The sequence below is a fragment of the Ptychodera flava genome, chromosome 11 (assembly GCF_041260155.1).
Source record: "Ptychodera flava strain L36383 chromosome 11, AS_Pfla_20210202, whole genome shotgun sequence".
Lineage (NCBI taxonomy): Eukaryota > Metazoa > Hemichordata > Enteropneusta > Ptychoderidae > Ptychodera > Ptychodera flava.
The window spans coordinates 25,765,928-25,790,080 of NC_091938.1; the positions used below are offsets into that span (position 1 = coordinate 25,765,928).

Consider the following 24,153-nt stretch of genomic DNA (forward strand, 5'->3'; position numbering starts at 1 on the left):
CTACTGATGTTCGTATGAAAACTGTTTTTGTTAATAGCAACATAAATTACAATTAAGAAAATATGATGACTGCATGGATAAACATCTTTTTACAGAAAATATGTAAATTATTCAACGCTGTTCCCGTCATAATATCATATATCTCATACAGATCATCAGTTGCGACAGAATTTGATGAGCTTTGCTCGAGTTTAAAACACACACAAAAAAAAACTAGCCACAGTAAGATAAACTAACAAGTACATAGCTCAGTAAGAAGACTGTTGAAGAATCTTGGTATCTCAGTTATGATAATGTTAGTGTTATACAGCTCTGCCACTCTGTAACCGAAATGAATTCCATCCCGTTTCTTTTTGTAAGATTTATGAGATATAAAGATGAATTGCCTTGCCTCAGTTCTGTCGGAATCGTCTTCCAAGTTCCAGGTGAACTGACAGGAGAATTTCTCCAATTCAATCCTTTGATCTCTTGCAAACATTGTCACTCACATCAAAGTTGTTCCGACCAAAGCGTTCAATCCTGAGGGTTACAACAGAATAAAGAAGTTACAATACACAAAGGTTAGCCTCATGGTGGGGGAAAATACATATATAATTTTGATGACAAATGTTTTTATTTCTTTACTTTGCGAGCAAGGGGCCATGACCTCCAAAGTAAGCCTTTCGTGTGAAAGTGATCAGGGCCAGGGTGCTTTGTGCAATATAGATGGAGAGTCCACTGGACGTGCACACTTTATACTAAGGTCAGACAACCCCTGACCTCACATGACCTAGCTACATACCGTCATTTGTCCATTTACGTTTATTTCTCAGAGGAGGAAGACTTTTTAGGTATGTCCATGGAAAACTAAATATTTTCAGCCGGCTCTGAAGCGATTATTTCATGATGAACCATTTCTTATAGGTTTCCTATAGGTTTAATTCTTGCCGTTGAAATTAAAGCAGCTCTCGTCCTAGATATGAAAAAATTCACTTTATATTCGCGAGAGCAACTCTTTCAGCATTTATCACCCCGATGACGTATTATTGACGCTGAAGCATTAATTTGCCAGGCAGGTCAAGACTTTAACCCAACAGAAATCGCTGAATTCCGATACCACCTGATGATTGCAGTTCTAGTCAGCATGGAAATTGACTCTGCAGTTTCGTTCAGTTCGTTCTGTCAACAGGAATAACGCCTACATTTAATATTAAATGTAAAAATACGTGTCATTATCGCCATATTTGGAATGGCTGGGTAGCATGGATAGTCTTTGTTTCATGTACAACATGTAAATAGTAATTCAAAACGGAATTACCTTCAACTTGTCCAAATCAATGCCAACAATCGCAGGATTTGTAGTGTTGTGCCGCTTGCTCAGCATAAAGTGCAGAGGCTAAAGGTCACGAATAATCTTTGGATACTGAACTAAGTGGGCTTTGATATCTGGAATCGGATTTCCGTGGAATTTAAAGCGAAAGAGAAGTTTCCCTCTATGTTTTCTATCTAAAACGTAGAATATTTAGAAACTTTTTCATTCACTGACCTTCAGTACACTTTTCTTCTGTTCTGAGAATGTATGCATGTTGTAAAATGATGATGGCTCCTCGGACATTGTGCAAATTGTGACGCCATTTTCGGATGGAATGCTTCGAAACGCTCAAATACTTAAATAAATGAATTCATTTGGACAGGATCTCGCTCTGTCTACGTACCTGTACGATAATTTCACTATTGTAACTGAAGGTTTAAATTCTCTCTGTCAGTGATGTGTTTCGCGGACACGGGCATATGCCGTCCGACAACCTAAAATACAATAAAAAGTGACAATGTTTTTCTTTAGACTTCTCCATCAAACCTTACATCTCATATACCTGATTTCACACACCAACTCTTTAAATAGCAGGATAAATGTTACTATCCAATGAGTAATTTATTGCTACATAAGAAAATGCCAGAAATGTTTTTACACGATTAAATGCACACAATTTTTAAACATAGTTTTCAATACAAATTATGTACAAAAATACAAGAAATTATAAAAATAACGGATAATTATCACTGACATGATAAGAAAATGGAGAACCGACAATGATTTTTTCACTCATTTTAATTGTCCCTTTATCTACATTCACCGGTCTTTGTATTTGCACCATTTTAATAACAGAACACTCTTTGTTGATATAATTAATTTGCCAACCGGTAATAAAGTGTGAATTGGTTTTGCGTATCCGGAGGTAACCTACCACACAATATTTATCTGCATAAGTACTGGTACTTGGAATTTAAATTTATCCACTTAATATCAGAAAAGCACAATATATCACGTAACCTGGTAACAGAGATCAATGCGGGAGCTGATTAAGTAGGCCCTACATTTCATGAAGTCCGTGATTTTTTTTTGCAATATGTCGTATACTCGGAACAATATATCGTATACTCGGAACTAGCAGTGCATTGGATCAGGGAAAGACGACAAAGCACTGACGGATAAGCCGAATCACCAGCGCCAACTTGGCATTGATTTAATACGCAGGACAGATTGAGTCACAGAACCCGTCAACAGTACCAGCACCGCCAACAACTTTTGAGCCGCCGTTGTGTTGCTCTCTTGACCTACGGTGTTGAGGTCAAGGATTCCAAACAATACTAAAAAGGCTACCCTTTATATCTGTTGTCGACCTTACGGAGAATTTAAAGCGAAAGAGAAGTTTGCAAGTAAGGTTTCTAGCTGATTGATTAGCAATTTGCAAACATGTTTTGGAGAAACAGATTTTGACATTCGGTTGTATGACACTTCTGCATATACGTTTCTCCTTTTCTTAGCATGGCAATGTCTCATATCCTAAAGTTAGAAATGGCACTGCTGACGAAAGAAGTTATTTTCGGTTACTGAATAATAACTATGAGAACCCATCTACTCAAAAAATTAAATCGGTTATATATGATTATGGGTCTGTCTAGATCTTCTTCGGGACACAACGTCTTGTGACATTGCATGCATAATCTTATGTCTTTCCCCTATTTTATGCTTCTTTCGCTTTGTTAGCCCGCGCTTGAAATCCTTTAGCCGAGATCTACATATGAAACACTTTCGTCAATGCATATTTGGCACGAGCGCCTTCGCTAGTAAACCCCACACTTAAGGCATTTTCCACACTATAGCTAGAAAAACTTTATTCAAGATATTCCGATCTTCAAATTATATTAGAACATGATTTTTGAGACAGAAATTTCACATCAAAGATTTTGCACTTCAGTGATTTTTATGAGTTTATGCTCGGGGCTATAACACAACCCACACAACTGATTATGGGATAGAATGTAAGGCACTTTACTTAGGCAAGACAAACACCCTTATCACACTTATCAACAGTTATTGCCAAGACCAATGAAAGTAATGTGATTGGAAAGTGACAAAAACTGACTGTTCGGAAATTGAGTGATAGTGTACCTGGCTCAGGAAAAACAATGTTAGTAACAGTTGTGATTCATATTGGTAATATTTTTTGCGTCATGAGTATACAAATTAGCTTTCAACTTTTACAGGAAAATTATATATTTGTCATAGTTGTTATTATTTTAATATGACCCCCTGTGCATTTTAATAACCATTAAAAGAAAAAAATTGAGTATGATGAACTATCAACACAATATGTCTGCTCCGTCAAATTTCATAATGCAACCAAGGTTCTCAACATTTCCTACAAACGTTAGAGTATACTTAATGTAAAGCGAAAAATTGCATCCATAGAAAACTTGCAACAATTTCGTTCACAAGGCAAATCTTTGATAAATACGTGAATTTTACACAGTCATTCCAGTCGTTATTCCTTTCTGTTCAAGAACATATCAATAATGTTTATTGCATCGTCAGTTCGAATGGATGAAACAGTCTTTCCGAATATTGCACTTTGTGGAATTTTTCAAGAATGTCCATTGGTAGGGAATATAATTCACAGCAAAACGACTTCGAAATTGAAGCGTTTGTCACATATCATGAGAGGAATTCAAGTGGTGACATTTCTTGAATTCTCGTACTATTTTGGCTGCCTTGACAACAGAGTCCCTTGACAAGTCGATGATATCCACCGCGTCATCACCACTGATGACTACAACCCTTTCAGGCAATGCCATTTTCTCGAGTTGGTCGGATACCTCATATAAGTTGACAATCCACCGATTGCTCACATGGTGACCTGGCTGAATATCTACGAGAAAAGCAAAGAGGGAGGGAAATCTTGAACTGAATTCATTCCATTGGTACTCTTCTTCAAGTTTTTCCTTTACTCTTTCAGAAACGCTCTCCTCATCCTCCACATAAAAGAACTTGCATTTGAACTCCTCGGGGTCGAGGTCATAGTTCTGTGCTTGAAACTCTGACATGACGCTATCCAGAACATTTCTAACGGTGGAAATAACTTCTGCGGACGTTGACAAAAGGGTATCACCCGTTTCTTTGTGTGCCAGTGAAGTTACATATTTCAGATACAATTCTCTTAAGATATCATATGGAGGCAGTATTTCTTCTAAAACTGATCGAAGCCCACCTATGCTTGGACCGTCACCTCCTGATTCTGTATTTTCATCTGGCCGCAATATCTTGGATTCAGGACCATCTAACAGTGAGAACACTTCGACACACTGTTTGAGCCATGCCTCCTTACATTTTTCATCGTCAGACGCAGATTTCAGAATCTCCAACATCTGTTGACATCCTACGAGACTGCCGTAGCTGATTGCTTCGGCAAAGGCTTCCTTTGCATCGGTCAGTTTTGACGCTTTCAAATACTCTTCACCTTTGATAACTGAGAAAATAGGTTTGAAGATGTTGTAGGAATCCTCGTCGAATTCACGAAGTATTTCGAGATATCTACCAGCTTTCTCAATGTTTCTCAACTTCAGAGAAATTTCAACGAGAATTTGTGCAAGAGAGTTATCGTTGGAAGTTTCAAAGGCCTCTTCGTAGTATTGACAAGCTTCGCTAAACCTTTCTCTTTTAAAGTACACCCATCCAAGCTCCCTCAAAGCGTCAACGTCATTCTCATCTCGCCGAAGTCTAGCCCTCATTTGGTCAATGATTGCGTGTGCTGCCTTTTCAACAAAATGCTGATTCGCCCTCGATTCGACTGTTTTCTTGTAAAATTTTAGCGCTTCTTGAACATTTTTCTTTGTCTTATGATGAAAACGAGCTAAGTTGTAAAAGGCCTTCGTCTTGTCACTGCCTATGGCGGTGTCGGTCAGTTTGGAATAGATACCTTCTGCTGCATCCATCTCTCCCGACAATATGTAAGCGTAGGCTTTATCATTTTGAGCGGCGAATTGATAGCCCCCAGAAAGCTGTATTGCTTTGTCATAAGACTCAAAAGCTTTGTGCATAAAATACTGAGGTTCATCCCTATGATAGCCGTGTCGACGATGATTCGTTCGTTTTGCTGGAACAAACTTTTGTCTATAACCAGTATGTTTTGCTTTAAAGTACTTGTCTCGGTAAGCCAACCCTACTTGATGATGAATAAAGCTTGATGTTGGCTCCAGCTCCAATGCTCGTTTAAATAACTCCAGTGCCCTGTCTAGGTGTTTGAGTTTTCTGAAGAACTGACCGGATCTCTGTAAAACGACTGTGGTATTTGGTGATCTGCGCAGGGCCTCTTCAATGTGGTGTTGTGCCTCATCAGTCTGATTATCCACTATCTTTTCGGCGAGAAAAACTCGTGCGAGACTGTAGTTTGGATCAAGTTCAATTACCTTTCGTAAAGAAACTTCTTCCCGATCCAAACTTGCAGACCTTGTTTTCTTGGAACCGAAAAAATCATAACGATCCTTCCTACCAGTGACAAGAGCAAGTCCAAACAACCAATCAACATTTTCAGGGTATTCTTTCAACGAACGCTCATAGCAAGCCATGCTGTCCCCGTATTTAACCGGACCGAAACGCATCAGAGACACCGCCTTGTGAGCCTCTTTGTAGGCGATTTGTTTCTTGGTAAGTCCATCTCCACAGATGCCGTGCAAGTTTTTCAGAAGCCTGTCCACTTCCTCAGTGTTCCCCAACTCGAGAAAAACCCACGCTTTGTTGGCGAGTATTATCACTTTGTCTCCCAAAGGCCCATCACTATCTCCAGATTTTGCAACTTCTTCTTCGTGGTCTTTCAGGGCTTCGTCAAACCATTTGAGGGCGCACTCGTGGTCCTTGGACCCCCTTGGAACAATTTTTGAAACGTGCATGTATCCCCTCAGGGTTTTGAAGGGTACAGGAAGTATGGTCGGAGTCTCGTCAAGGTGTCTCTTGATCTTCGTCAACTGTTCCTGTGAATAAATGTTGAAATTATCAGTTGTGTAACTCAATAAGTAGTTTAGACATGGGACCTCTGGATATGCATACTTCGGTAGGCCTTATTAAATGTCAGTCTGAGTCTTTGCATATTTCAATAAAAATGGAATATGCCACCGCTATCTGAGAAAGCATGTACGTGAAGCAAGATGTCCGATTTGCTGATGAAAATAACACCTATGGGCTTCATAAACAAAAAGAATAGGGCGGTCAGTAAATTGAAAGAAGACGACACTGAAGGGCAAGGTAATAAAGTTACCAAATGATCAGAAGATAATTGATGTGATGTGAATTTTAATGACGAATTTTCTTTGGTAAATGACAGTCTAACCTCAAAGTTCCTTTTTGTCCCATCTTCTAATTTCCAGATGAACTGAGATGGGAATTTCTCCAGTTGCTGTCTGTAGTCTCTTGTGTTCATTTTACTATGTCGTCAAGACAGTCCTCTCCTAGAATTGAAAGGAATGAAAAAGTCTTCATTACAGCACATTTGAAACGACTTGTCTTTTACTGGCCAGTTGTGCATCCTAGTTTTGTTCGCAAGATACACAACCCTGTAAACCAATTGGTGTAATATGGTCATTATGACACAGAAGATTACCAGATTTTATATTGTTCATTTCAAAAGCTCGATCAAGCAATTCTCCGTGTACCAATTGGTCTGTTGTTGTCGTTTCCTTTTAAAGTTGACATGTAAAGAAATAGCCTGAATGGCTGTTTTCGCACCGGCGATAGATATATATATATATATATATATATATATATATATTTATATATATATATAGGCCATGTTGAATTTTTACTATTCAAATATTTGATGGTTCAACCATATTTGTATTCGAGAAAGAGCATAATGAACGTAAGTGTACATGAACGAAGTATCAGCAAAGGTTTAAAATCCATATTGGAGAAGCCAATCGCTGGTAACTTCCACTATCATTACAGCTACGCCTGCTATCAATGGCGACATTAAAGATCAAATGACCTTACATACCTCTGACGCACTGTGCTTGTCAATCTTTGTTCACGACATGACACGTCATCAGATATCAACGCGATAGATTGCACCCTTTGGCCTCAGGCACTTTGAAATGTTTTAATTTAGTACAGGTTCCATACATAGCAGGGGAAAACAAGGTATTGGTTGATCTATTTTTAAAATGGCGACATCTTGCGTGAAACGCAATATCCAAAGCTTTTCTTCTTTAGCGGTAGTTATATAAGAACAAAAATGTCCCTGCCTGGATCCTGCTCCTAAAACCTCTGAGAAATTGCCAAACATTAGATATTTGCATGCGATGAAAACAGTGTTTCTCTTGCGTGTTCACTTAGGATGCAAAGAAAAGGCACAGGATAGGCTGTGTTAACACAACAGAGAACACTGAATGACTTGGGGTGGTCGCCATAGGTGCGGTGAATCTACTGAACCAAATTTACAAGGTCTGCATAAACACACTTCTGAATAATTCGTGCATTTTGTGAAAACATTGAGCCGAATTGGTGAGGAAATATTTTTGATATGTTATGAGAAATGTCATAAATTGTACGAAAAACATTCTTAGGTGCGATTATGCAAATTGGCACACAATTGGCTGCGGCAGTTCGTCGAGTTGTTGTTTCCGCAATCATTTGTAAATATAGGTTGTCGGTGAGTTACCTTGAATGTCAACGAGTCAACGCCAGCTCAGGCACAAAAATTTCTGCACAGCGTAACTCCTGATCCTTCTGTTTCAGTGACTGCACAGCGGCGAGCGAAAATAAACACTCGACTAGGGAGCCTTGTTATTCTGCGTCGGCAGTCGGATTTCTGCGAACGTTAAAATGAAAGACATTGTTTACAGGTAATGAGATTGCTTTCCAGGTACTTTGTTATCGACTAACGTCTATCTAATATCGAATTCGCTTTGGCAAATTTTTGTTTGCTTCTGCTCGTCCAAGGCAGATACTCGATCGATTTGAAATTACAGTGGAATTTGATTGAGTGTCCGGTTTGCCTTGCAGAGCTCGACGAATCTACATGTTGCTTTATATCATAAGAAAAGTAAACATTTGCAACAAATTGAGTCTTCGTCTTTGGTTGGTGTTAGATTACAGCGCGCGATAAAAAGGTTTGTCTCGTCACGATCATTGCAGTCGTTTCAGCATGTCACTCACGACATGCACATCACCAGTTTCTTTTAGGGTTTAGGCGAGAAAAAAAAAATTATCTGTTCAACGGGCCCGACCGACCCATATTTGGACCACTCCACATTTTTCTTTTTTTTCCCCGAATCTTACGAATCTGAAGAAACGCGGAGATGTTATTCAGTGAACATCTGTCTGTAAGATGAATGACCTTCACATTTTCGATGACATTGACTTGAGTGAGATTGATACAGGCTATGATTTGAAGAGTAAAGGTGGAAGCGCATCACAAACATTTGGTCAAGGTGAAGGGCAGGGTTACGCCGTGGAAAATAAATTATTACGCCACGTGTTCCGTATAGCTTAGACACTCTGTACTGTATTGTTTCACCGGCGTTTATTTCACGTCCAACTGGTTGTACAGTCTATATTTTCTAGTGTTCCTATTTTCAGTGTTCCTTGAAAATTCTTTATTGTTCTTTGAGTTATCACTCGTTCCGATTTTCGTCATGGCTTTCTCCTATCGAATGTGTGATTGTAAGCAGCAGTTCTCACTGCAGGACGGACATGATTTGTGTTCCCGTTGTCGAGACTGCACAAGGAGTCAACCTTGTGACATTTGTTTGACTTGGACACAGGAAGAATGGTCTAATTTCGCTCCCTCGTTCGACGACGTCACCCCGGACATTCCCGGGGCTGATCCGTCAGTTTCTGAGTCGCGAGTTTTGGTTGGAATGCACCGTGCTCATATGGCTGGTGACACCAACACAGAAATTGGCTCCGTTAGATTCAGGTGCCGCCAACGAAGCTGTTCGTGCAAAAAGGTGTTCGTGCGAAGTTTTTCAGTGGGCGGGCAGATTTCAAAACTAATGAGCGGGAGGGGAGAAAATATCGATATTTATTGTAGGCGGGGAAGAAATTTCATTACTTCCAGCAGGCAGGAGAACATTTTTGACAGTGGGCACCGGAAAATACTTTGAGGGAGGGGAAAGCTGCGTGCTTAATAGAACCTAACTAGAGGGGGGGCAATGTTCCAAGGTATACTGCTAACTGCTTGCATGGTTTTGTGTTGATCTGGGTGCCTAGTGGGCATCTAGTTGGCAATGGGGAATTTCAGTAGTGGGGAGAGGGCAGCGGGGAGCTTGAATTGTTGTGAGGAGTGGGGAGCGGGCAGACTGTAGATACCGGAGGGCAGTGGGCATCAAAATTCAGTGGGAGAGCACATTTTCAGTGTATACCAGTGGGAGGGCAGTTACGAACAGCTCTAACTTTCCCCTCCAAATTTTCGGTCTGGGTCAAAAATAAGAAAAATCGGTATATCAGCCTTCAAAACAGGGTTTTGTGATGATTTTGAGAAATTCATGAAATTTACCTGTTGGCGGCACCTGTAGATTGAACTGTAGAAGTGAAGGCAAAGAAGCTGTTGTGAGACAACCAACCCATGTTAATAAAAAATTGAAAAAATCATGAACGTACTAAACACATATCCAATATATGTTATGTGACTAAGAAAAGCATGAAACACACAAAAAGTGTTTATATTATATGTTCTGTTTAAGAAAAACCAAAAAAATAAATTCAAAACCAAAAAAAAATAAATTCAAAAAAAAAAAAAAAATCCGACCTACCTACCCAACTTTGAAGTCATCCCGCCCGTTGAACAGCTTTTTTTTTTTTTTTTGGCCTTACTTTTAAATTGGGAACTTTATGAAGAATCAAGTAAATTCTTCTTTAAAAAAAAACTTTTCTTCTCCTCTCGATGTCAGCAATCACGACAACAGTTCCTTCAGCATGCAGTCTGTAGCATTGCCAGTGCAGTCTACTCTAACAAGTTTGACACGATACAACACTGAATATTGTCAACCAGAAAATGCTAAACACTCCTGCATGAAACTTTAATCCCGCTTTCTCTTTTGTCTCAGCTAAATGAAACTTTCTCAATTGACACTTCTCTGAGCTACAAAATAGACTTGAAGAAAAGTGTTGATTTTGCACATGCAAGTGCAATTCAATCAACACGGTACATTTTGTGCCATTGAATAACACACCCAGTGTTTCTGAAATAATTCACTGTATTTTGGCACTTAATTTCCCGGACGGCATCATACACGGCAACGGGTTAGCATGGAGGGGACGGTGATATCTCTCTGCCTTCAAAATATTCTTTACCTTGCTGAAGAAATACAATGTTCTACTATAATAAAACGCCCAGAGTCAGTCCGGTTGATGTTGAGGACATTCCTCGAGATATAGATCCGACACTCGAAAAATATGCCAGTGAGTTTTGTCTGAGTTGTATTTCCCAAATCAAAGTACACAAATAGCTGACAGAAAACTTTGATGATGTGCTATAGCTGTAGTGCGGTGTCAAGCTTGTTGTGCATGAGTGGCATGCTGAAACGACTGTCATGATTGTAGACTAGACAGTGTATGGGAAACGTTCGCCGCGCGCTGTATAATCTAACATCAAAGATGCAAATGTTTACTTTTCTAATGATAAGCAACATGTAGACTTGTCGAGCTCTGCAAGGCAAAACGGACACTCAATCAAATTCCACTGTAAAACTTATGACATGTTTTTCATGCAAGTATGACGTACAACGTTAGTTTTATCTGAATCATGATCGTGTAAAAATCACTTCGATACGACTCCCAACTGTTTCTGAGCACCCTATACTGTAATTCCATCTGTGTAAATTTGTGAAAAGCTGTTCCTGTTATGACGTAATAACATGTCAAATAGAGAACAACAATAACAATACCATTTCACGACAATAAAAACTAAAACAAGCAAAACCAAAACATACAGCTCAATAACGTAGCCCATCCTGACTGCTGTCGAAGAAGCATTCGTACACAGCTCTGCCATTCAGTGACTTAAATAAATTCCATCCTATTTGAATCAATTTGATTATTTATGAGATATAAAGAATGATTGCCTTACCCAAGTTATGTGGGTATTGTCTTCTTACTTCCACAATAAACCGACAAGAGAATTTATCCAATGCAATCTCGAGATCACCTGAGAACATTGGCACTTACATCAAAGTTTTCTTGACCATGGTGCTCACTCCCGTGTTTAAAATAACATTCAACAATCAATCTCCCACATTCCGAAAAAGTATCCCTTTACCATGGTGTTCAGATTGTATGCAGTTTTCATTGATTTATTTTTCAAGCAAGGGATCTTGTTGCTGTTGGCGGGGTTGGGTCTCCTTGAAATGAGGTTGGTACAACTTGAGTTGAGTGAGGTTGGATAAGTTATGAGACGAAGTATGTATTCTAGGCCGGTGAGGAAAACGATTCCTGCATGCTAGTTTACTGCCAAAAGAGAACCAGCCAGAATAATTTAAAATTATAAATTGTAAATGAATGGGTCGCTTTTTGTAAGCCACAGCTGGGAGCAATAGCAAATGTTTGGTTGTAGAATAAATGTATTCTGCGACTAACTTTACTTATGATGAAATATCAATTTTGTCTCTCTTTCTGAATGGTCCATTCAGTTCAAGTCCTACACTTAAACTTTCGTCTTCTTAAATATAAACCCGCTTGAGTTTAGATAGGCCATTACTACTCTTTTTCCAGATTGGTGGTGGCGATCGCAGTGTTTGGCAAAATCAATAGCCCATATAGAGTGAGAGGATTGAAATGTATTCTTAAGGTACTCTGAGGGGTCAAGTCCCATTTGCAGAATCCAAAAAAGTCCAGACACAAGCACACTCAAAAACTAGCGAGGACGACAAACTGCCATAACTAGAATTTCTAGTATCAGTCATAAACTAAGCATACTGACTGAAATATCCATCATCATTAGACGTCTTCCTGCATCATTTGATAGTGAGAACTGCGAATCATTGATATGATTAAAGGGATGGTCTGAATCAGAGTAAATACAGGCTACTTGTATCCTTCTTATCGAAAGATTCAGCTAAAAACATACGTATCACACATGTTTGTTGACACATCTGCCAATTGTGCACTTCACATTGAAATCGCAGTCCCTCTCAGGCGCAAGCCCGAAATGAAATGTTCATTTTGTTTTTGAGAGAGTAGTTTTTTCCGTATTTTCAAAACAATTTCATATTGACATTGTAACAGAAGTTGCTAGACAGTTCAAGACTTCACAACCGGTCCACTAAGTCCCGCTACGAGTGACTGTGTGAGCTCTAGCATGTATTCGAAAATACAGGGAAATTAGCGAAGCGTTTTCATTCTGGCAAAACACGTGCGCGCGATATTGTATGAAAGTGGTGAACATGTTGGAAAACATTACTAATCACCATCCTTGGAATGATTACGCAGTGGATTGATTACGCAGGGCGGATTGAGTCATGGACTTCGTAAACAGTACCAGAACTTCGTAAACAGTACCAGAACTACACACCAACAATCACTGTGCTGCCCATGTGGTGTTGCTCTCTTGACCTACAGTGTAGAGGTCAAGGGTTGCAAACAATACTGAATGAGATCGAGTGTGTCTCTATTTATCTCTTGTCGAACTTACAGGGAATTTAAAGTGGAAGAGAAATTTCCACGTAGTGTTTTCAGCTTTGGATTTGTGATTTGCTTACATATTTTGGAGAAGGTTAAATGATATTCATTGCATTGAAGCATATTTCTTTTCAATTCCATACAATACAATATTGCACGTTCTAAAAGTAGAAATAAAACTCAGGAATATCGTTTTACCACACTGTACATGATAAGTCTGAGCCAATCCAGCCGTGTACGTAAGTCTCATAATTCAGTCATTTTTCATTGTAAGAAACTTTATTAAACATATTCTGGCTTTGAAAATTTCACATGAAAAAAAATTGCGATACAGTCGAATGTGTTTCCACGGTATGGATTATACGAACACCCTAAACTGCAAGATAGAACGAAAGTTCTAATGCAAATTACGGCGGATAATATAAAATAAAATACCATGATAGTACATTCACTAATTTATAGTAACTGTTTTAACCAAAACTAGTGGAAGTGTTATCAGTGGAACGTGATCTAAATTGATAGTAAAGATACAAAGTGATAGTGCATCTTGTTTAGGAAAACAAAAATGAGAATAATGGTAGTGGTTCGTATCAGTAATATTATATTGGTTAGTTGTGTACAACTTTGTATTTCCACTTAACCAGAAAAATTAGATATTTGCCATCATTTCTTTTATTATTATATGATCTCTTTGACGTTTTCATTGCTGTGAAAAGGAAATGGCGGAACGATGAACTGTTATCATAGTTTGTCTGCTTTGTCTGGTCTCATTATTTCCGACAAATGTACATTATATGTGTATTTTTAAGCGTAAAGGTACACAATTGAACCAATAGAAAGGTATAACATTTAAATACAAAACTTTGCTAAATAAGTGCATCTCACTCACAGTTATTCCAATCATCAGTCTTTTCTGTTCGAGAATAACGATAATATCTGTTATATCTTCACTTTCAATTAATGAAAGTATCATTCACATGGAGTGAATTATTGAATCTGGCGATAATTAATGAGTGTAAGTGAGGAATCAAGTTTAAAAGATAGCGCCCTCAACATTTCTTATCGTTAGGTGATGATACCTTGAACTGTTTATCGCCCACAACAAGAGGAGGTCAAGTGGTGATAGACAGAAAATTTCAATACTTCTTGAATTCTCGTACTATTTTGGCTGCCCTGACAACAGAGTCCCTTGACAAGTCAATGATATCCACTGCATCACCATTACTAATAACAACAACCCTGTCAGGGAAAGCCATTTTCTCGAGTTGATCAGATACCTCAAACAAGTGGACTATCCATCGATTGTGCAGGTGACGGCCTGGCTGGCTGTCCACCATGAAGCCAAAGAGGGAGGGAAATCTTGAACTGAATTCACTCCATTGGTACTCTTCTTCAAACTTTGCCTTTACTCTTTCAGAAACGCCCTCTTCATCCTCTACATAAAAGAACTTGCACTTGAGCTCCTCAGGGTCGAGATCATAGTGCTGTGCTTGAAACTCTAACATGGCGTCATCCAGAACATTTCTAACGATGGAAATAACTTCTGCCGACGTGAACAGCAGTTGATCACCCGATTCTTCGTGTGCCAGTGACCGTACATACTTAAGGTACAAATCCTTTAAGATATTAAATGGAGAAATGATATCCTCCAGTATTGATCGAAGACCATCTATACTGGGTCTGTCATCTTCTGAGATTGTAAAGTCATCTGGCTGTAAAATCTTCGATTCAGGACCGTCTAATACTGAGACTATATCAGCACACTGTTTAAGCCATTCCATTGTATATTTTTCATCGTCAGACGCAGATTTCATAATATCCAACAGTTTTTGACATCCTAAGAGACTACCATAGCTGACTGCTTCTGCGAATGCATTTTTAGCGTCGGCCAGTTTTGACGCTTTCATATATTCTTCACCTTTCATGACTGAGAAAGAAGATTTGAAGATGTTGTAGGAATCCACGTCGAATCCGCGAAGTATTTCAAGACTGATATCTACCAGCTTTATGAGTGTTTCTCAACTTCAGAGAAATTTCAACGAGAATCTGTGCAAGCGAGTTATCGTTTGAGGTTTCAAACGCCTCCTCATAGAATTGACAAGCTTCGACGAACTTTTCCGTTTTAAAGTACACCCATCCAAGCTCCTTCAAAGCGTCAACGTCATTCTCATCTCGCCGAAGTCTAGCTCTCATTCGGTCAATGATTTCATGTGCTGCCTTTTCAACAAAATGCTGATTGGCCCCTGAGTCGACTGTTTTCTTGTACAACTTCAGTGCTTCTGGAATATTTTTCTTTGTCTTCTGATGGAATTGAGCAAAATTGTAAAAGGCATTCGCCTTTTTACTGCCTATGGCGATGTCGGTCAGTTTAGAATAGATATTTTCAGCTACATCCATCTCTCCTAACCATATGTGAGCGTAGGCTTTATCATTTTGAGCGGCAAAGTGATAGCCCTCCGGAGAACTGTATTGCTTTGTCATAAGACTTAATAGCTGTGTCCATAAAATGCCGAGGCCCACCTCTCTGATAGCAGTGTCGACGATGATCTCGTCTTTCAGCACGTTTTGCTTGAAAGTACTTTTCTCGGTAAACCAAACCTACTTGATGATGAATAAAGCTTGATGTTGGCTCAAGCTTCAATGCTCGTTCAAATAACTGTAGAGCCCGATCTAAGGTTTTCAGTTTTCTGAAGAACTGACCGGATCTCTGTAAAACGACTGTGGTATTTGGTGATCTTCGCAGGGCCTCTTCAATTTGGTTTTGTGCCTCTTCTCTCTGATCATTCACTATCATTTCTGCAAGAAAAACGCGGGCTAGACTGTAGTTTGGATCCAGATGAATTACCTTGTACAAACAACTCACAGATGTAGCCCTCGTGTTTCGTTGGTCGATGGAATCAAAACGATTCTTTCTACCAGTAACAAGAACAAGTCCAAACAACCAGTTAACATTTTCAGGGTATTCTTTCAACGAGTTCTCGTAGCAAGCCACGCTGTCCCCGTAGTTAACCGGACCGAAACGCATCAGAGACACCGCCTTGTGAGCCTCTTTGTAGGCGGTTTGTTTCTTGGTGAGTCCATCTCCACAAATGTCACGCAAGTTTTTTAGAAGCCTTTCCACTTCCTCAGTGTTGCCCAACTCGAGAAAAACCCACGCTTTGTTGGCGAGTATTATCACTTTGTCTCCCAATGGCCCATCCCTATCTCCAGATTTTGCAACTTCTTCTTTGTGGTCTTTGAGGGCTTCATCAAACCATTTGAGGGCGCACTCGTGGTCCTTAGATCCCCTGGGAACAATTTTTGACACATGCATGTATCCTCTCAGGGTTTTGAAGGGTACGGGAAGTATGTTTGGAGTCTCGTCAAGGTGTCTCTTGATCTTCATCAACTGCTCCTGTGAATTAATGTTGAAATTATCAGTTGTGTAACTCAATAACTAGTTTAGACATGGGACCTCTGAATATGCATACTTCGGTAGGCCCTATTAATGCTATGAAGTCTTTGAATATTTCATAAACATGGAACATGGAACACAATATCGCTATCTGAAAAAGCGTATACGTCAATCATGATTTCCGATTTGCTCATGAAAATAACACGATATTGGGCTTCATGAACAAAATGAATATTGCGGTCAGTAAATTAAAAGAAGACAACACAGAGAGACAAAGTAAATTACCAAATGATCAGAAGATAATTGATGTAATGTTAATATTAATAACGAATTTTCAGCGGTAAATGACAATCTAACCTCAAAGTTCCTTTCTGTTTCATCTTCTAATTCCCAGATAAATTGAGATGGGAATTTCTCCAGTTGCTGTCTGTAGTCGCTTGTGTTCATTTTACAATGTCGTCAAGACAGTCCACTCCTAGAGTTGAAAGGAATGAAAAAAGTTTATTACAGCACATCTGAAACGACTTGTCTTTTACTGGGTAGTTGTGCATCCTAGGTTTCTTCGCAAGATACACAACCCTGTAAACCAATTGGCTTTATATGTTTATGATGATACAGAAGATTACTAGATTTTATATTGTTCATTTCAAAAGCTCGATCCAGCAGTTCTCCGGGTACTAATTAGTCTGTGGTTGTCGTTTCCTTTTAAAATCACATATTTGGAATGTTTATTCGACATTGATAGTCTTTATGTTTCATGTTCAAGATGTTTATAGCCCCTCAATTACCTTAAATGTCTCCAAATCAGTGCCAGCATTCAAAGAATGTGTGGTGTTGTGCCTGTCGCTCAGCATAAAGAACAGAGGCTAAAGATCACGAATAATCTTTGGACACTGACCTAAGTGGTCTTTGATATCTGAAATCGGTCTTTGGTGAAATTTAAAGCGAAAGTGAAGTTTTCATGCAAGATTTTATCTATCAGGAAAACATTTATAAACATGTTGTGAAGAAAGCTATGTCCACTCATTAACATTCGATGCACCTAATAATTCTTCTGATCCGGATATATTCACATTTTTAAAAACTGAAACGTTTCCAAGGACAAAGTGGACGTTATCACGTCATGTGTCCAAATGCATATAATCAAAGAATAAACTCATTTTGACACGACGTCTGTCTAGCTCTGTCTTAGCTTATAATTAGGAGAACTCTATTTGCTACGTCACGAAGGTTAAAGCAGAAGCTGTTTTACGTAGGGCCCATATTTAATAAAGTCTATGATGTATTTTTTTAAAAAATGTTTTTACTGTTCATTAGTAATATATTGGATCAGGAAAAGGGTACGAAGCACAGCAATGATTATCCTATGCGATAAATATGTTTGAATATATGAATAGGATGAATCTCCAAAACTTCTGTGGATTGATGTCGTAGGGCGGATTGAGTCACAGACTTCGTAAACAGTACCAGCACTACATACCGACAGTCACTGTAATGCCAATGTGGTGTTGCTCTCTTGACCTACGGTGTAGAGGTCAAGGGTTGCAAACAATACTGGATAAGATAACATGTTATATATCTTGTCGAACTCACAGGGAATTTAAAGTGAAAGAGAAATTTCCAAGTAGTGTTTCCAGCTTTGAATTTGCGATTTGCTTACATATTTTGGAGAAGGTTACATGATATTCATTGCATTTAAGCATATTTCTTTTCAATTCTATACAATACAATATTGCACGTTCTAAAAGTAGAAATAAAACTCAGCAATATCTTTTTACCACACTGCACATGATATGTCTCAGCAATTTCAGCCATGCATATTTCAAAATTGAAATGTATGGTATATACGCTTTCGCTAGTAAGTCTCATACTTCAGGCATTTTTCATAATAAGAAACTTTATTAAACATATTCTAGCTTTGAAAATTTAACATGAAAAAATTGCGATACAGTCGTGTAATGTGTTTCCACGGTATGGGTTATGCAAACACCCTAAACCGCAAGATAGAACGAAAGTTCTAATGCAAATTACGGCGGATAATATAAATGCCGTGAGCGAACATTCACTAATTTATGGTAACTGTTTTAACCAAAATCAATGACAGTGTTATCAATGGAACGTGATCTAAATTGACAGCAAAGATACAAAGTGATAGTGCGCCTTGTTAGGAAAACAACAATCATGGTAGTGGTTCATACAAGTAATATTATATGTGTCAGGTATATACAATTACAACTCTGTTTTCCCACTTAATCAGAAAAATTAGATATTTGCCATCATTGCTCTTATTGTGATATGATCTCTTTCACGTTTTCATTGCTGTGAAAAGGAAATTGCATAACGATGAACTGTTATCATAATTTGTCTGCTCTATCATACTTCATAATGCAACTACTGGTCTTATTATTTCCGACAAATGTACAGTATATGTGTATATTCGGCGTAAAGGTACCCAATTGAATCAATAGAAAGGTAAAACATTTTAACGCAAAACTATGGTAAATAAGTGCATCTCATTCACAGTTATTCCAATTATCAGTCTTTTCTGTTCGAGAATATCGATAATTCCCGTTATATCTTCACTTTCAATGAGTGAAAGTATCATTCAGATTGAGTGCATTATTAAATCTGGCGATAATTAATGCGTGTAGGTGAGGAATCAAATTTAAAAGATAGCGACTTCAACATTTCTTATCGTTAGGTGATGATACCTTGAACTGTTTATCGCCCACAACAAGAGGAGGTCAAGTGGTGATAGACAGAAAATTTCAATGCTTCTTGAATTCTCGTACTATTTTGGCTGCCTTGACAACAGAGTCCCTTGACAAGTCAATGATATCCACTGCATCACCATCACTAATAACAACAACCCTTTCAGGGAAAGCCATTTTCTCGAGTTGATCAGATACCTCAAACAAGTGGACAATCCATCGATTGTGCACGTGACGGCCTGGCTGGCTGTCTACCATGAAGCCAAAGAGGGAGGGAAATCTTGAACTGAATTCACTCCATTGGTACTCTTCTTCAAACTTTGCCTTTACTCTTTCAGAAACGCCCTCTTCATCCTCTACATAAAAGAACTTGCATTTGAGCTCCTCAGGGTCGAGGTCAAAGTTCTGTGCTTGAAACTCTGACATGACGTCATCAAGAACATTTCTAATGATGGAAATAATTTCTGCCGACGTGAACAATAGTTGATCACCCGATTCTTTGTGTGCCAGTGACCGTACATACTTCAGGTACAAATTTCTTAAGATATCAAATGGAGAAATGACATAATCCAGCACTGATCGAAGCCCACCTATGCTGGGTCTGTCATCTTCTGAGACTGCAAATTCATCTGGCTGTAAAATCTTCGATTCAGGACCGTCTAATACTGAGACTATAGCGGCACACTGTTTAAACCATTCAACTGTACATTTTTCATCGTCAGACGCAGATTTCATTATATCCAACAGTTTTTGACATCCTACGAGACTACCATACCTGATTGCTTCGGCGAAGGCATTTTTAGCGTCGGTCAGTTTTGACGCTTTCGTATACTCTTCACCTTTCATAACTGAGAAAGAAGGCTGGAAGATGTTGTAGGAATCCTCGTCGAATTCACGAAGTATTTCGAGATATCTACCTGCTTTATGAGTGCTTCTCAACTTCAGAGAAATTTCAACGAGAATTTGTGCAAGAGAGTTATCGTTTGAGATTTCAAAGGCCTCTTCGTAGTATTGACAAGCTTCGCTGAACCTTTCTGTTTTAAAGTACACCCACCCTAGCTCCTTCACAGCATCAATGTCATTCTCATCTTGCCGAAGCCTAGCTCTCATGTAATCAATGATTTCATGTGCAGCCTTTTCAACAAAATGCTGATTGGCCCTGGAGTCGACTGTTTTCTTGTAAAATTTTAGTGCTTCTTGAACATTTTTCTTTGTCTTATGATGAAAATTAGCTAAGTTGTAAAAGGCCTTCGCCTTGTCACTGCCAATGGCGGTGTCGGTCAGTTTGGAATAGATACCTTCTGCTGCATCGATCTCTCCCGACAATATGTAAGCGTAGCTTTATCATTTTGAGCGGCGAAGTGATAGCCCCCGGAAAGCTCTATTGCTTTGTCATAAAACTCAAAAGCTGTGTCCATAAAATGCCGAGGCCCACCTCTCTGATAGCAGTGTCGACGATGATCTCGTCTTTCAGCACGTTTTGCTTGAAAGTACTTTTCTCGGTAAACCAAACCTATTTGATGATGAATAAAGCTTGACTTTGGCTCAAACTTCAACGCTTGTTCAAATAACTGTAGTGCCCGATCTAAGATTTCAGTTTTCTGAAGAACTGACCGGATCTTTGTAAAACGACTGTGGTATTTGGTGATCTGCGCAGGGCCTCTTCAATTTGGTTTTGTGCCTCTTGTCTTTGATCATTCACTATCATTTCTGCAAGAAAAACGCGGGCTAGACTGTAGTGTGGATCCAGATGAATTACCTTGCGCAAACAACTCACAGATGTAGCCCTAGTGTTTCGGGGATCGATGGAATCAAACCGATTCTTTCTACCAGTAACAAGAACGAGTCCAAACAACCAGTCAACATGCTCAGGGTATTCTTCCAACGACTGCTTGTAGCAGGCCACGCTGGCACCATATTTGACCGGACCGAAGCGCATCAGGGACGCTGCCCTGTGAGCCTCAATGTAGGCGGTTTGTTTCTTGTAAGTCCATCTCCACAAATGTCACGCAAGTCTTTCAAAAGCCTGTCCACTTCCTCCGTATTGCCCAACTCGAGAAAAAACCCACGCTTTGTTGGCGAGTATTATCACTTTGTCTCCCAATGGCCCATCCCTATCTCCAGATTTTGCAACTTCTTCTTTGTGGTCTTTCAGGGCTTCGTCGAACCATTTGAGGGCGCACTCATGGTCCTTAGATCCCCTGGGAACGATTTTTGACACATGCATATATCCTCTCAGGGTTTTGAAGGGGACAGGAAGTATGGTTGGAGTCTCGTCAAGGTGTCTCTTGATCTTCGTCAACCTCTCCTGTGCATAATGTTGAAATTATCTTTTGTATAACACTTGTATAGGATATGCATACTGTCGGTAGTTTTTCAATATTTCCATAAACATGGAACATACCATCGCTATATGTGAGAACGAGCGTACTGTATACGAGAAACAAGATTCCTATTTGCTCATGAAAATAACACCAATGGACTCCATTGACGAACAGAGTAGTATAGTGACCAGTAGATTTAAGCAAAGCGACACTGAGAGATAAAGTAATAAAGTCACCTAGATGATCAGAAGATAATTGATGTCATGTGAATTTTAAAAACACATTTTGAGCGACAAATGAAATCCTAACCTCGAAGTCCGTTTCTGTTCCGTCTTCTAATTCCCAGATGAACTGAGATGGAAATTTCTCCAGTTGCTGTCTGTAGTGTCTTGTATTCATTTTAAAATGTCGTCCAGACAGTCCACTCCTAGGATTTCAAACGAATGAAAAACGCCTTAAAAGTATTCTGCTGGGTGTGACATTGTATAATAAAGGACATCAAGACCTGCGCATTTGCATTGAAACGACCTTTTACCGGGTAGTGGTACACCCTAGTTTTGTTCGTATGAAGCACAGCTCTGTAAAACCAATTGTCTCAATACGATGGTGATGACGATTACTAGATTTTGTATCGCTCATTCCAAAAGCTTGATCCAGCAATACTCGGGTACGAATTGGTCTGTGGTTGTCGCTTTCTTTTAAAGTTGACATGTAGAGATACGCCTTAATGGCCGTTTTCGCAATGGCGTTTGATCCCATATGCAGCGACTTTGGCGATATATAGACTCAATGACCGTTCAATGATGAAGAGATTCCATAAAGGGTTAGACACTCTTGTATATTGGACGGCCTCACCGGCCGGCCGTCCGCCTATGTCATACACACAACTTATACACATGCAATATTTGTATCCAGTGCTGCTCTGCAGAAAGGAAGCTGAACCCAGATGAAATCGCAATTCGGTTTTAGTGATATTAATGTATCATAATTATAATTTATTATTTTTTAATAATTACGAAAATGATATTATATTTTTAGACTATTAATGTCCAGTTCGCCTGTGGTAGGCTTTCACTAACTTAAGCCATAGTCTCTGCATCAGAGGGATTGTGTCTGAGAACTTGATCAGAGAAACCATGACTCTTGAGCTTGCAAACAAGCAGTCTGTGGTTGACTGAGTCAGATGCCATGCGAAAAATCAGTGTAAATACCGGCTACCTGTATCTTGTTATCGAAAGATTCAGCCCAAAGTATACATAACACTCAAGATTTGTATGTTGATACATCTGCCAATTATGCACTTTTCATTGAAATCGCAGTCCCTCAAATTGCAAGGTTCACGCCCGAAATAAAATGTTCATTTTGTTTTTGCGAGAGTACTTTTTCAGTATTTTCAAAACAATTTCATATTCACATTGTAACAGAAGTTGCTAGACAGGTCAAGACTTCACAACCGGTTCACTAAGTCCCGCTACGAGTGACTGTGTGAACTCTAGCATGTTTTCGAAAATACAGGGAAATTACCGAAGCGTTTTCATTCTGGCAAAAACACGTACGTGCGATATTGTATGAAAGTGGTAAACATGTTGGAAAACATTACTAATCACCATATTTGGAATGATTATTCGGCATTGATAGTCTTTACGTTTCATGTTCAAGATGTTTATAGTCCCTCAATTACCTTAAATATCTCCAAATCTGTGCCAATATTCACAGGATTTGTAGTATTGTTCCGCTTGCTCAGCATAAAGTGCAGAGGCTACTGATCACGAATAACCTTTGGACACTGACCTAAGTGGTCTTGATATCTGAAATCGTACTTCGGTGAAATTTAAAGCGAAAGTGAAGTTTTCATGCAAGATTTTATCTATCAGGAAAACATTTATAAACATGTTGTTCAGAAAGCCATTTACATTCAGTAACATTCGACGCACCTAATAATTCTTCTGTTCTGGACGTCGTTGCATATATTTAAATACTGAAACAGGTACAAGGAAAAAAGTGGACGTTATCTTGTCATCTGTCCAAATGCATATAATCAAAGAATAAACTCATATTTACATGACGTTTGTCTAGCTCTGTCTATGTGCGAATACCGAGAATTTTACTATAGCTACTTGAAGTATTTTATATATGTCAAAAGGAATTCTTAACTTGCCACACAGTAAGCTTATTTATGAACAAACCTACATCACATTAATTTTATCAGCTTAGAAGTAGGAGAACTCTATTTGATACGCCGTGGAGGTTAGCAGTTGTTTTAAGAAGGTCCCACATTTAATAAAGTCCATGATGTATTTTTTCAAAGATGTTTTTTATTATTCACTAGTAATATATTAGATCAGAAAGAGAGGACAAAACACAGCAATGATTTTCTTATGCGACAAATATGTTTGAATATATGAATAGGATGAATCACCAAAACTTCCGTGGATTGATGTCGTGGGGCGGAATGAGTCACAGACTTCGTACACAGTACCAGCACTACACACCAACAGTCACTGTAATGCCAATGTGGTGTTGCTCTCTTGACCTACGGTGTAGAAGTCAAGGGTTGCAAACAATACTGAATAAGATAACATGTTATATCTTTTGTCGAACTTAAGGGGAATTTAAAGTGAAAGAGAAATTTCAAAGTGTTTCCAGCTTTGGATTTGCGATTTGCTTGACATATTTTGGAGAAGGTTACATGATATTCATTGCATTTAAGAATATTTCTTTCAATTCCATACAATAAAATATTGCACGTTCTAAAAGTAGAAATAAAACTCAGCAATATCTTTTTACCACACTGCA

At 38.9% G+C, this 24,153-nt stretch overlaps 1 protein-coding gene across 4 annotated transcripts; it reads right to left on the reverse strand.

Moving 5' to 3' along the window:
* Nucleotides 1–3,129: 3,129 nt before the first annotated feature.
* On the reverse strand, nucleotides 3,130–24,136 carry LOC139143930 (interferon-induced protein with tetratricopeptide repeats 5-like). 4 transcript variants are annotated; one of them, XM_070714549.1, is made up of 5 exons: nucleotides 23,777–24,136; nucleotides 23,292–23,335; nucleotides 21,667–21,784; nucleotides 16,680–16,797; nucleotides 3,130–6,288 (listed from the first exon to the last, which is right to left on the reverse strand). In XM_070714549.1, exons 4-5 carry the CDS (start codon nucleotides 16,767–16,769, stop codon nucleotides 3,970–3,972), a joined length of 2,409 nt encoding a protein of 802 aa, XP_070570650.1. In that variant the 5' UTR covers nucleotides 16,770–16,797; nucleotides 21,667–21,784; nucleotides 23,292–23,335; nucleotides 23,777–24,136; the 3' UTR covers nucleotides 3,130–3,969. The 4 variants fall into 4 exon arrangements, with proteins under 4 accessions (XP_070570650.1, XP_070570649.1, XP_070570647.1 ...); XM_070714548.1 differs by lacking the exons at nucleotides 16,680–16,797; nucleotides 21,667–21,784; nucleotides 23,292–23,335; nucleotides 23,777–24,136 and adding exons at nucleotides 6,645–6,762; nucleotides 7,308–7,576; nucleotides 7,971–8,305; XM_070714546.1 differs by lacking the exons at nucleotides 16,680–16,797; nucleotides 21,667–21,784; nucleotides 23,292–23,335; nucleotides 23,777–24,136 and adding exons at nucleotides 6,645–6,762; nucleotides 7,971–8,305.
* Nucleotides 24,137–24,153: the final 17 nt, after the last annotated feature.

Excerpts from the sequence above, each read along its gene's own strand:
- LOC139143930 (XM_070714549.1), bottom strand. The coding sequence starts at position 16,769 with ATGAACACAAGCGACTACAGACAGCAACTGGAGAAATTCCCATCTCAA. Across the intron at positions 6,289-16,679 it reads AAACAGAAAGGAACTTTGAG|GAACAGTTGACGAAGATCAA; the intron begins GTTAGATTGTCA and ends ATTTATTCACAG.